This window comes from Populus trichocarpa, chromosome 10 (assembly GCF_000002775.5).
Source record: "Populus trichocarpa isolate Nisqually-1 chromosome 10, P.trichocarpa_v4.1, whole genome shotgun sequence".
NCBI classification, from domain to species: domain Eukaryota; kingdom Viridiplantae; phylum Streptophyta; class Magnoliopsida; order Malpighiales; family Salicaceae; genus Populus; species Populus trichocarpa.
The window spans coordinates 14,487,040-14,501,386 of record NC_037294.2 but is presented as its reverse complement, the minus strand read 5'-3'; the positions used below and the strand labels follow the sequence as shown (position 1 = coordinate 14,501,386).

General features: G+C 34.5%; 2 protein-coding genes across 2 annotated transcripts; both read left to right on the top strand.

Moving 5' to 3' along the window:
• Nucleotides 1-3,211: 3,211 nt before the first annotated feature.
• Nucleotides 3,212-7,449, top strand: LOC7466911 (lysine histidine transporter-like 6). Its single transcript, XM_002315918.4, has 8 exons — nt 3,212-3,612; nt 3,714-3,853; nt 3,947-4,330; nt 6,105-6,498; nt 6,607-6,712; nt 6,845-6,936; nt 7,025-7,093; nt 7,206-7,449. The coding sequence occupies exons 1-8, from the start codon at nt 3,589-3,591 to the stop codon at nt 7,302-7,304; spliced, it is 1,308 nt and encodes a 435-aa protein (XP_002315954.2). The 5' UTR covers nt 3,212-3,588; the 3' UTR covers nt 7,305-7,449.
• Nucleotides 7,450-10,300: 2,851 nt separating this feature from the next.
• On the top strand, nt 10,301-12,229 carry LOC7466910 (protein ASPARTIC PROTEASE IN GUARD CELL 1). Its single transcript, XM_002315917.4, has one exon. It carries the CDS (start codon nt 10,467-10,469, stop codon nt 11,919-11,921), a length of 1,455 nt encoding a protein of 484 aa, XP_002315953.1. The 5' UTR covers nt 10,301-10,466; the 3' UTR covers nt 11,922-12,229.
• Nucleotides 12,230-14,347: the final 2,118 nt, after the last annotated feature.

Here is a 14,347-nt window from a genome sequence, read left to right as displayed (position 1 = left end):
TTACAATACCAAACATCGGAAAATAATTCATTTTTTTAAAATTTATTTTTTAAAAAAAAACTATTTTCTAGCAAACAAACAGGAACATTGTTGTAAGCTTTGAAAGTTTTGATCGCTCATTTCAGGGAGGGGGAGGGTCGTCATTAACTTTTTTGGTAGTCTTTTTTTTTTCCTTTAATATTTTGGATTTTGAAGAAAGCCCATGGGAATAAAAGTTTAAAATTTTGGGTAATTTTTATCATTTGATTTTTCATGATTTAAGTTATTCAGCTGAGCCAAGCGGTTTTATTAGTTTAGCTTAGTTATTGTAATTTTTAAGGAATTTGGATCATTTATTATAAATTGCATGCTTGAAATGGTTTAAACCCTTCTTCATTTCGATCAACTAACGATAGTTGGTAAAATTAAAGGACTTGCACAACAGAGAGTTGGACTGAGGGGTCAACAAGTACCGACAGCCCCTTATTTGATTATGTTATTAGTGTTTAATTTTATAGGTATTTTATTTTTATTATTGATATATTTTTGGTGTTTAGTTAATTTATTCTGATTTATTTTTTATAAAATTAATACAATCTTGTAATTCAAGTTATAAATTTGATATTTTAATATAAGTTATAGCTTGAATCGATATAATATATTGCTTATTAATATTTTTTTTAAAAAAATTAAATTAAACTATATTATTATCCATCTTTTATATTGTATTTGAATTCATGCACTTAAGTTTTTGTTTTTGTCATTTGAGTTTTATTTTTATTCTTTGATTTTTTTTTCTTGTGTTAACTGACGTTGTAGTACATGGCTTGAGTAACTATGGCAAAGCGTCTGTCAAAGTGAAAACAAGTTGTTCCATTCAAACCCGGTTTTTTAAAAAAAATTAGCACCTTTTTTTTTAAACAAATAACACAATTCGAGAAATGTGCGATGAAATAGCAGACTATTATTCCTAAATGCGATAAAATAGTTATTGCATTTTAGAATTAATAAATATCATGTTTTTGAAACACGATAAAATAAAATTTTAATCATCTAACTCAATCAGTCGATCAATTAGATCTAATTGTACGAACCAGTCGATCATTTCACACAAAAATTATTATTTAATGAACCTTTTCTTTCAAATATATTTTATGAGTCAAAATATACATCTTTTCTCAAGCTTGTAAACTAGAAAATAAACTTCAATTAAAATCTCAAAAAGATATTGTTTATACAATAATTGTCATATGTTTTTCAATGTTAATAATATAGTCGACCTGCGATAACAAATAATTATAGTTAGGTGTGGCTGTGCCATAACTAAATAAGAACATACCACAAATTATTTGGATGACTTAACAAATATATTTATGGATAAGTAGGACATGTTTAAGCCCAAGATGAGCTCTGGTCCCATTAGACCAGAATAACATATCAAAAAAGCCATAACTTTTGATCTGATAGCTGGACCGCGCTTAAATTTTCACGTAATTTTTTGAATGTTTTTTTCTCTATAGTAACCATTGTTTCACTATATGGACCGTCAGATATTTAGATATCAAAAATCTTGCTGAGGCCCTTGGGTTTTATTAGTTTTGAGATTTTCCTTATTGTTTTAGAATTGGTCGATCGATTTCACTCACTATCATGAACCGGTCGACCAATTGAGTTAGATAATTTGAGTTTTACCTTGTCGCGCTTTAAAAGCGCGGCATTTACTAAATATCCCTATTCTAAAGCGATTATAAATAACTACATTTAATAAATATCAAACTTCTAAGGCATGATAACATAAAAATATACTATTTCATCCAAATTTTTGCTCTTTTATTAATTTACATATTGTTTTGATTTTGAATGATAATTTTCCAATTTGTCCTTCAAATCCTGTAAGCTAGGCAATGGATCGATGAATGGAAGAGTAAAGATGACACGTTCCCACGTCGAGTTTCCTATTTTCTCGGATGAAAAATTATGGTAGTATTTAAGTTGTCTAATGTACGAAAGTCAACACTTCCGTTAAATTCTCAAAATAAAATAAAAAAAGAAGAAGAAGAAGAATTGCCATCACTTCTGTGCGACAGAGCTTGAGCACTGAACCCAATTTTAATGGTAAAAGAAAATATTTATTGTGGTTGTATCTGTTATGATGGTGTCTGCAACTTGCAAGCTTCGTTTTTCCCAAGGAAATTTGAGCGAGGAAGACTGACATAAAATTCCGAGGGGAGCACCCTTATAAAGAAGCAGAAGTCTTTATTTATTTTTCTACATCTACATAAAATTAGCATAATCTTCGACGATATATATCACAGTAGTTTTCGTTTAATGTGTATAGTCGAATCTTTCCTTTCAATCATCTGGAGACTTGAGAGCAATAGAAGATTATCTGTCATTGTATAGTACAAAAATGGTGGGTTTTCCCTTAAATCAAAAGGAAACATACAAGCTCAGCTCCTGACGATCGAGAATTTTAACTTTCTAGGTAAAGCCGATGTGTTCTTTCTTTCTCTCTCTTTTTTTCTTTTCTTTTTTGTGAGAAATACTGTTGGGTTTCTTTTTCAGCCTGCGCTTAATTAGTCACATTTGGAGCTTAGACGATCCTCGGAATCTGTATCTGTACTGGGCCTCAGGCCCTGTTTTAATGAAAACTATTTTCTTTGGAAAACATCCCACAAAGGAAAGGCCCAGAATAAAAAACAATATACTTTCTTATTGATATGCGATGTACCTTTCCGTCTCCAAAAGCCAACGGGGACACTTCACAGGAGAAGAACGTGACAACGGGCAGACTGTGCATAGCAAGTAGCCTTATCCCTTTAATCATTGTACCCGAAACCATGGCCCTTTAACAAAGAAACTCCTTCAAAGGCAATGATTTTAGGATTGATCTAAATCACCAACAACCAACAAAAACTCCCTGTTATTGGCTCCAAGTCTACAAATCCCACAATCCCTGAGATGGTCCCAGTTTCAAAGAGAAAAGGAAAGGTACTGGGGCTGTGCATAGTTAACTTCTCTGATTCCTAGAGAGTATTTTTATCACAGCACCCGATGTACTCAGCCAAAAAATGTCTCTTCATGATTACAGACTCATTATGTTTATCAGACAAGTTACTCTTTCCAAGTTGGCATTAACACTTTAACCAGTGGATGGTGGGCTCTCATAGTCTCATGTCACTTTAAATATACAAACAGGTTCCCCATTACAATTGAATGTCTTACACTTACTGACAGGACTAGAAAATCCAAGGGAAAGCTCCTTAATCAAACCCCAAGTAAATTTCTTTTTCTTATTTATGCCTATACACTCGGCTGTTTATAGATATTTGATCTGTCTTTTAATTCTATGAATTCAAATATAAAATCCAAGGAATCTGATAAATTTGTTTTAAAGAGTGGCCTAGGGCAGTATGAAGGTATATTTTTAAAATTATTTGAAAATAAAATTTTGTCCCGATTAATACACATTCATATATAAAGAAAATCCAAACATTAAAAAAAATATATATCATATTTGAGTCACCAAACCACTACTTATAATAAATAGCTGATGATCTTGATCACTCAACTCCCATATTGAAGGGGTAGCTATTCTTGGCTGTGACTATGGTTTCAACTTCTCCTTCCAAGGTGAGCAGAACCAGTTATACCCTTGTTTCCCATATACTTGCATGCTTATTATTGCGAAAAAATGTAACCATTTTTCTTTTCCATTCTTGAAATCTAAACAGGAAGATCAGTCCATGAGCAAATGGACAGAAGGCGACCCTGCTCGCCGAGCCAAATGGTGGTACTCAACTTTCCACTCTGTCACAGCCATGATCGGTGCAGGTGTTCTCAGTCTGCCCTATGCCATGGCTTACTTAGGCTGGTATGTTTGTCAGTACTGTAACACAGCTTAACAGATTCTTATTTAATACGCGCAGTAAATAAGACAAATAATTATATTTCTGTTCTTGATCAGGGGTCCAGGGATAATGGTCTTAGCGTTATCCTGGTGCATGACCTTGAACACAATGTGGCAAATGATCCAACTCCATGAATGTGTTCCCGGGACTCGCTTTGATCGCTACATCGACCTAGGTCGACATGCCTTCGGGCCGAAATTGGGACCATGGATTGTCCTACCTCAGCAACTGATTGTTCAAGTTGGTTGTGATATTGTGTACATGGTCACAGGAGGAAAGTGTTTAAAGAAGTTCATGGAGATGACCTGCGCCTCTTGCACACCAATAAGGCAGTCTTACTGGATTTTGATCTTTGGTGGCATTCATTTCTTCTTGTCCCAGCTTCCTAATTTCAATTCTGTTGCTGGCGTTTCACTAGCTGCAGCAGTCATGTCACTCAGGTACTTGGTTTAAATTTTTTATCTCCTTACGCCTTGCTTATAACCAGAACATAACCGTGGTAATTCTGTGATATAAGTTATTTTAAAAAAAATTATTTTTGATATTAATATATTAAAACGATATAGATATAAAAAAAAGATAATTTAAAATAAAAAAATTCAAAATTTTTAAAAATATATTTTTTTAAATAATCAGGTTAAAATATGAATATTCTTGATAGGTTTTGTGCGTCGGCCTTGCACAGTGTCATGCTAATCGACTCTGTGTCATTCCAATTAGAATTTTTTGGTTCAACTGTTCGTTAATTAGAATTAATTAGAGTGACAAACAATTTCTTAACACAAAGATGAAAGGCACCATCCATTTAAAATAAAGGAATTTTACTTGAACTATAACTGTCAATTAGCGAGCAAGAATATTCTTTCCCAAAATTGAAGAAAAATTAGATAAAATACTAGTTGAAAAGCCTTGCACACTGCTGACTTGGTTAGCTTGTAAGCTAATCTGTGAGTAGAATTTCATTTTGGCGCAATATGAACACACCAAAAGACCTCATGTGAAGAGATTTTCAAGAACTTGAACCGTAGTCATTTGGCAATGTTTCAAGAGACCAAAGATTAAGATACAAAAAGAACTTAACAATGGTTAAAAAATGACACAGCTATAGATAATCAACCATTTTTTTTCCCTTTTTCATCATACATAATTAACCTAGACATTTGAAAAAGGATTATATGTCACTCTTTTCCTTTCCTTTTTTTTTTTTTTTTCTCATCCCGACTTCCATCGGCCTGATCTTTGACCTTAATTTAAAAGGCCTGATCTCCCCTCGCCCACCTGCCATCGGCCTACGAATTTGAAACAAAATGGAAAAATATGAAATTCTTTCAGCTAATATCTAGACCCAGTAGTATTAGATAGTATTTCATTTTACTCTAAAATTAATAGCTGTGGTGGTTTCAACCATAAGTCATTGATTCTGATATTGTATCTCTATGGTTTACCATACACAAGATATGACTAGGAGATCTATTGTTTTTGCATGGTTTACTGGAGGAGCATGACTTCGAACAATTGTGACGATTCTAGTCATGCCTTATCAGACTCACCTGCATCAGATTGTGAAACTTATCGAGCATGCAATAAATTTGTGGCTAGAATTGGACAATTGCCACACTCGTTATTGTATTAGCATTTGCCGATTTACTATGGAACAATGACTAGTAGAAAGTCACGCGTTTCTGATCTTTGTCCCTCAAAAGGGCCATTGCTATTCATTGCTTTTGGTAGGGTAACTCGGATCCCTTTTTGTATCGAATATATCAGTCTCACTGATTACTTTTTGAGTGACAGCCATTATGAGGATAAGTTAATCAATCTTGCGGAAGGAAATGGGTTTAATTAGACTTTAGACTCGGAGGCTTTTTTATGCGTTTGATGGAACTTTGGTGACAAAAAAACTAAACAAATGACGCAAAGGCAAGCTAGTTCATCAACATTTTACAATCAGATCGATGTTGAAGTAAAGCAGACACTTATAGTGAACGCATACAGATTACTATCAAAGTCAAAAGGTGAAACCAAACAGGAAAACATGCTTAGTGGACATCAAGACATGAACTTTGTATACCTTTTCATTCCTATTATTCTTATGTTGAATTTGGACAAAAAGTTTTAATTTCTGACCATAAGGGCACCAATCATGAAAAAACTACTGGTTGATTGATTAACATTGTGCAGTGCTGTCTTACTCCATTGAGTTTCTGATTGCAGTTATTCAACCATAGCATGGGCAGGTTCTTTGGCTCATGGCCAGATTGATAATGTGAGCTATGCTTACAAAAGCACCAGCGCAGCTGACTACATGTTTCGTGTCTTCAATGCACTGGGAGAAATTTCTTTTGCATTTGCTGGCCATGCAGTTGTTCTTGAAATCCAAGCTACAATTCCATCAACTCCTGAGAAGCCTTCCAAAATACCAATGTGGAAAGGTGCACTGGGTGCTTACTTTATCAATGCAATTTGCTATTTTCCTGTTGCCATTATAGGGTATTGGGCATTTGGACAAGATGTTGATGATAATGTGCTTACTGATCTCAAAAGACCCGCATGGCTCATCGCCTCCGCTAATTTAATGGTGGTAGTTCATGTCATTGGTAGCTACCAGGTATAAGAGACTATATTCATGAAATTAACAGCATACATGTGTTCACATTCTCAAAAACACACACACACACGCACATGTTCTACTGGACCTAACAGAAACCTTTTCTAGGTCTATGCTATGCCTGTTTTTGACATGCTAGAGAGGATGATGATGAAAAGACTCAATTTCCCACCAGGAATTGCACTAAGACTCCTAACTCGCTCTACTTACGTTGGTGAGATTTGTTATTTTTCTGGCATTAAATTAACATATGCATCTTCCAATCATCTCAAGTTTGCTGCTGCTTGACTCTTAATTTTGTTATCCGTTGAATTTACAAACTATACATGTCCCTGATATTTGGCAGCATTTACACTATTTGTTGGAGTAACCTTCCCATTCTTTGGAGATCTTCTTGGTTTCTTTGGTGGATTTGGTTTTGCCCCCACTTCATATTTTGTAAGCCTCTCTTAGGGTAATTGCGATAATCACTAGATTACTTTCAGAATCAGACAAGATAATCTATCCATTCTGGGCTTTCTTGCAGCTCCCTTGCGTGATGTGGCTACTAATCAAGAAACCCAAGAGATTCAGCACCAAATGGTTTATAAATTGGGTAGGCAGAACAATCCAAAATGTCATGTCATGCCATGCCTTTCCTAATTAAAGCAACAAATTGACCAGTGAATTATTTATTAATTAATAGCAGTAATTCTTTTTGTCTTCAGGCTTGCATATTCGTCGGAGTGTTCATCATGATAGCATCCACGATTGGTGGGTTCCGGAATATTGTTACCGATTCCTCCACCTATAGGTTCTATACATAAATAATGGCAAAATGTATCTGAACGAGTTTGCAAGACTTATTTTTCTTACTTATCAGCTGCTTGCTAGCGATGCCTTTGTTGTGGGATAATCGCCACTATAAAGTACACCAACTTTTAATAAATATACCAGTTTTTTTTAAAAAAATTCAATCAAGTATTTTTTTTGTTCAGTTTTTTTTATTGCTCCATTTTTTTTTATGATGTGTCCTCTATTTGAGTATTTACTATATATAAAAATAGGAAAGAGCAAAATAATTTGAGTAAAGAAAGTTCCCTCCAAGAATGAAAAGGTAAAGCTACAATTTAGTAGCATGGGATAAAGGACACATCAACAAATAATGGATGAAAAATACTTGATTGCTAGTTTTGAAAAGTTAATATATTCAAATGAAATATATTAAAATTCATGAACTTAATTAAAAAAATTAAAAGTTGGCATGCTTGTTATCCAATCATACCCTTTGTTATATTAAGTGGGTGTTACGGATTACAGAGAGATTATTTTTTGTAATACATCAAAATAATTTATTTTAATTTTTAATTTTTTATATTAGTATATTAAAATCATCTAAAAAACACTAAAAAATCATCAATTTAACGAGTGTTTGGAACTACGGTTATGCATCACTCAAAAAAATATGATTTTTTTTATCTTGCTTTAAATTATTTGTTATGAGTGTTTTTTTATCATTATGATGTTTTAATGTCAAAAATAAATTTTTAAAATTAAAAAAAATATTATTTTAATATAATTAAAAAAAAACATTTTAAAAAACTCTTTATAACTATACCAAACCCCTGCTTAATGTTTTTCCAAACTAAAAGTACAAGCAAAATCCATGCGACACGCTCTCTAAGCAAGCAACTATTTAAATAACAAAGCCCACCATAATACTACTGTACTGCTTTGTGTTGTCATATTCAGCAAACAGACTGTAATTTCCTCCTAGATTCTTAACATCATCATCGTGTTTTTTTGACAATTATGACTGGATTTTTTTTTTTTACCCGGAGAAGTAGCATCCGATTGACTTGATTTTACCCCGTCATCATTCTTCCGATTAACTAAATGAAGGAGAAGGAAGAGTTATAGCAAATCAGCCCTGCCACTGAAGGCACAGGAGAAGGATTTATGAAAAGTGAGACCAACGATTGTGCATGTCCACGGTCCACCCATTGATGAGTGGTCTCGTGTCGTTGTAGAAGTGACCTGCCTGCACTTAAGCCAGCCCATTGGATGACTCTGAAAACACTTTTGATTTAACTTGAGACCACTTCACTGATTAAGGATTAACTCTTACCTCACTCTTCATACACCAATGCTCCCCTCTCGTTCTCTCCCAACGTGGTTACTAAAAGCGATCACTACCTAGTCTAATGGAAGAAGTAGCTTTCCGATAGTGATGGATACACCGCGGCGCAAGGAGGGATGCTATTATTAATAGAAGTAGCTTAGGATAACTTAGGCAAGATTTGTTTTTGTTGAAAATAATTTCTTTTTATAAAGTGGTTTTTGTTGAAAATAGATTCTTAAAAAATAAATTATTTTATAATATTTGATAGTATCATGAAAAATAAATTAAAAAATATCATTTATTATTTAGTTATATCATAGAAAATAAGGTGAAAAATAATTTTTTAATGTTTTAATTTGTATTTTCAAATTTATTAAAAGAATAAAATCTAAATCTGAAAAAATATATTCTGTCCAAAATAAATAAATAAAAATATTTTTTCTGAAAACCAAGTCAAGGTTTTCTTTATCTAAAAAATAATTTCTATTTACTGGGTTTTCTAATAATAAAAAAAACATGAAAAAATTTAAAAAGTAATTCTTAAAAAATTACTTTATAGTAATTCTCATGGCTTCTATCTATACTAAGGTTGTTTTGGATATGTTTGTGTGTTAATTGAGATAAATTCTTTATCGAATTATTTTAAAGGTGTATATCCCACGTTGACATGGTATATTAAGAAAAAAATTAAATATTTTTTTTAATGATAATTTCAAGATTTGAACATGAAAAATTAAGGAAAGAAACCTCTTTATCATCAAACTAATTCCCTAAGATTTCCATTACATCAATGAGTATAAATATAATCTCATTTGATTAAATTGAAAAACAAAGCTTTCATATTAAATTTAATGAATATTTTCTCAAACTTATTCATTGAAAAACCCTATACATTATTGAATAACAGAATTAATCTAGAAAATTCAAAGAATTTTTTTATAATATTGGAATTAAAAAAAAAATCTTTGGTGCGTTTGTGACATTGAAAATCACGCTAACTCGATACTGCATCTGCTTTAGGAAAGAGAAAAAAATGATAGACGTAAGAAAAATAAGATGAGAACACTCAGAGGAAAAAAAAAACAAACATGTTAGTACTTTTCAAAAACCGATCTGGCTTTTGTTTAGAAATTTTTTTGGGGATCCTGAGGAAACAAATCACCAAGTTACTGAATAATAATTAAATGACACGGAATGATTGAACCGATGCTCAATCGGATCACGTTTTCATGGATATTATGCTTCTAAAGATGATAATTGAAGGGAGTGCAAAATTTCAGGACTCTCTTTTCGAAAGAGAGGGGGGAGAGACGACTTGAAGACAACCTTTTGACCCACAAAAGCTACAATGTAGGCCCAAAAAGTTTTCCTTCGGGTCATTCAATGATGTGGTCCAGCGAACCAAAATCACAGAGCCCATTAGTGGTCAAAAGAGTAAAGCAGTGGACATCAAAAAGCATCATCGTATAGATGAGTCACAGACACCAATTAATCATGCTAATCGCAATGAAACCCTAATTACTATAATTAAATCCTCAAATTCTTGCGCACAGACTGGGCTTAAAAGACATGTCTCTTTCACCGGACCCACAGATATTAACAAAAAATGCAAAGCTAATGGAACCACGAAACAAAACACCCTGTCAAAGACAACACAAAAAACATAGAATACTCCTCTCTTTAAAATTTATCCTTCGAAACCCCATCTCACTCAAAGCTTCTCTCTCCCTGCTTGTCTTTAATTTCCTCAGCAAGCCAAACGTGAACCCCTTCCTTTTTATATGCATCACACAAGCAAGCACAAGCATTCCTTTACTCCTCTCGCTTTGCTGTCTTGTCCTGCCGCTCTCTGTCATTACTGTCCCAAATGGGGCTTCTCTTTTACGTTTTCTTCTCTTTGTTTTTCGCTTCACCACCTGTTTCCTGCTCTCGAATTCTAACACCACATCCTTCCGAAACGACAGTCCTTGATGTCGCCGCCTCCATTCAAAGAACGAAAAACATTTTCTCTTCTGGCCCTAAAATGTCACCGTTTAACCAGCAAGAGAAAGAAACTACCTCGTCAGAACTTACAGTAGAGCTGCTTTCTAGAACTTCCATTCAAAAAACCACGCACACTGGCTACAAGTCGCTAACCTTATCTCGCCTCCAGCGTGACTCTGCCCGAGTCAAATCTCTCGTGACTCGTTTAGATCTAGCCATCAATTCCATTTCCTCGTCAGATCTTAAACCACTTGAGACTGATTCAGAATTCAAACCTGAGGATCTACAGAGCCCGATTATATCTGGCACGAGTCAAGGAAGTGGTGAGTACTTCTCCCGAGTTGGAATCGGAAAACCACCAAGTCAAGCTTATTTAATACTCGACACTGGTAGTGACGTTAACTGGGTACAATGCGCACCCTGCGCTGATTGTTATCAGCAAGCGGACCCCATCTTTGAGCCGGCTTCATCGGCTTCCTTCTCAACTCTATCTTGCAACACCAGGCAATGCAGGTCCCTCGACGTATCAGAATGCCGGAATGACACGTGTCTCTACGAGGTTTCGTATGGGGACGGGTCTTACACCGTTGGTGATTTTGTTACTGAGACTATTACTCTTGGCTCAGCCCCAGTTGATAACGTGGCTATCGGCTGTGGACATAATAATGAAGGATTGTTCGTAGGAGCCGCTGGCTTGCTAGGGCTCGGCGGCGGCTCGTTGTCCTTCCCTTCTCAGATCAATGCGACGTCATTTTCTTATTGCCTCGTGGATCGTGATTCTGAGTCTGCTTCAACTCTCGAGTTCAACTCAACTCTCCCTCCTAACGCTGTCTCTGCTCCGTTGCTCCGGAACCACCATCTTGATACCTTTTATTACGTTGGATTAACGGGACTGAGTGTAGGTGGGGAGTTGGTTTCGATTCCTGAATCGGCGTTTCAAATTGATGAGTCGGGAAATGGAGGGGTAATTGTTGACTCGGGAACGGCCATTACTCGGTTGCAAACGGACGTTTACAACTCTCTGCGTGATGCCTTTGTAAAGAGAACGAGGGACTTGCCGTCGACTAATGGGATAGCGTTGTTTGACACGTGTTATGATTTGTCTTCTAAAGGGAACGTGGAGGTGCCGACGGTGTCTTTTCATTTTCCTGATGGAAAGGAGTTACCGTTACCGGCGAAAAACTACTTGGTTCCGCTAGACTCGGAAGGAACGTTTTGTTTTGCTTTTGCACCAACGGCTTCGTCTTTGTCAATTATTGGGAACGTGCAGCAGCAGGGGACACGTGTCGTTTATGATCTGGTTAACCATCTAGTTGGGTTCGTGCCTAATAAATGCTAGTTTTTTTAACAGCTAGAGAAGTTTGAAACTTGAAGGAAGAAGGTCATGGACAATGTCAGTGTTGACTAATGTTTATGGTTGAGGTTTTTTTCTTACTGTTTCAGTTAACCCGTGGTAAGTGTTCAAGAGGGGGTTTTACCGCTTTGGAGAGATGGGAAAGCTTCATAAGGTACAAAAAAAGTGATATAGAGTGAGAGGATGTTAATTAATGACCAATGGGTGACCGTTGCCCTCTTGTCATTTTGTGTTATTTGAAAGAATCATGCAATGAGGAGATATATAGTATTAATTTAGTGTTTTTTTCGTGATATTTTTTAGTCATTTTTTATGGTTTTTATATACTAATATTAATATAAATAAATATTTTAATATATTTTTAATTGCAAAATACTTTAAAAAACATCATACACTGTCACCAACCACACTAAAAAAACGTTGGCTGTAAGTTTCTTTCATTTTCATGGCTTGATAAAATATGCTGTTGCACTTGTAGTTTCCTTTTTCCTTTTTTTTTTTAAGGGTGATCTGATCCATGGTGCATTTGAATTTTTATTTATTTATTTGTTTTGGTGCAGGGGATGTTTTCGTTCTGTTTCAGCTTTTAGGGATTGTTCACGTAGTATAGTACTACTTTATTGATTGACGAGTATTATATGGGTGGGGGAACAGCTCACGTGCTTTTTCATGGCATTTGTGCCTTAGGTGACAGGGAAACTTGAGTCTTTGGCCTGGGCCTGGGCCTGGGCTTTTTTTATTGATATTTTTTAGTTATTTTTATAGTTTTTATATACTAATATTAATATATATAAATATTTTAATATATTTTTAACTAAAAAATACTTTAAAAAACATTATACACTGTCACCAACCACACTAAAAAAACGATGGCTATAAGTTTCTTTCATTTTCATGGCTTGATAAAATATGCTGTTACACTTGTATTTTCTTTTTTCATTTTTCTTTAGAGGGGGTGATCTGATCCAGGGTGCATTTGAATTTTTATTTATTTATTTGTTTTGGTGCAAGAGATTTTTTATATGTCCTGTTTATTTTTGTTTTTTAAAATATTTAAAAAAAATTAAATTTTTTTTATTTTAAGTTAAATTTTTTTAGTATTTTTAGATATTTTAATGTTTTGATGTTAAAAATAATTTTTAAAAAATTAAAAATTATTATTTTAGTATATTTTTAAATAAAAAATATTTTAAAAAATAATTATATTTTTTACAGTGCTACTTTATTGATTGACGAGTATTATTTGGGTGGGACCGTGGGGGAACAGCTCACATGCTTTTTCATGGCATTTGTGCCTTATTTGACAGGGAAACTTGAGTCTTTGACCTGGGGCCTGGGATTTTTGTTTGTGTGCGCGTAATTAGATGCGTATCAGCTCGCGAGCCATGACACCTTTCCACGCGAAAAAGGGCGTTTAGCAGTTGATATGGTGTTTTCACGTCAAAATTAAGAGTGTATTTATTAAGGTAGGTAATGCAGTTTGAAAAAAATTATTTTATAAAAATTATTTTTAATTAAAATTGGTTTAGAAAAATATATGTTTGGTTAAAATAGTTGAAATTGAGGTTGAATAAAAAATAGTTTAATATATCTGATTAAAAATGTTTTTCAAATTGAAGTTATAAAATAACTAAATATATATATATATTGATAGATTTTAATTGAAATATTGTACATTTAATTACTGCTATTACAACATGAAATAAACAATATTTTATATAAAGTATTTTTTATTATTCCATTAAACTATTTACAATTCCATCACTTACGAAATCCATCCGACAAGTACTATAGTTTTCATGGCTTCCTGAGCGCGCAACAACATCAGGTAAAATATCATCAGAAACAAAATTGAGATTGCGATCTTCTTCTAATATAATTATGTAGTGTCATTGAATAGTAGTAAACACTAGTTTCTCAAATAAAACACAATATTTGAGATTTTTTTTGGATTTTTTTATTTTACTGGGTCAGACTCAGACATCGAACATTTAGGTTTAGGTCGGACCCGGTCCGACCATGAACAGTGGAGAGCTTGCAGGAGACGAAGGTGAAGGAGAAGGAGAAGGGGAAGAGAAAGAGGAGTGGCTGGCGGTGGAAACGGCGGAGGCCGGTGGTGAGCTGAGGGAGCTGCCATGAATTGTGCTCTATTTTTGGTCTTCTTCTTCGAACAATGGTGAATGCAGCATACGAAGCAGAAAGAAAAGGGGAAGCGGAAGCGTAATGGTTGGCAGTAGAAACGGCGGAGGCCGGTGGTGAGACGAGGGAGCTGTCGTGAACTGTGCTCTGTTTCTGGTCTTCTTCTTCGGACAATGGTGAATGCAAAATACGAAGCAGAAGGAGAAGGAGAGGAGAAGTGGTTGACGGTAAGCTGCTCTCCACCGTGCTTTGTTTATGTTCCAGCTGCCTTC

Excerpts from the sequence above, each read along its gene's own strand:
- LOC7466911 (XM_002315918.4), top strand. The coding sequence starts at position 3,589 with ATGGTTTCAACTTCTCCTTCCAAG. Across the intron at positions 3,613-3,713 it reads TTTCAACTTCTCCTTCCAAG|GAAGATCAGTCCATGAGCAA; the intron begins GTGAGCAGAACC and ends AAATCTAAACAG. Across the intron at positions 7,094-7,205 it reads CCAAATGGTTTATAAATTGG|GCTTGCATATTCGTCGGAGT; the intron begins GTAGGCAGAACA and ends TTTTGTCTTCAG.
- LOC7466910 (XM_002315917.4), top strand. The coding sequence starts at position 10,467 with ATGGGGCTTCTCTTTTACGTTTTCTTCTCTTTGTTTTTCGCTTCACCA.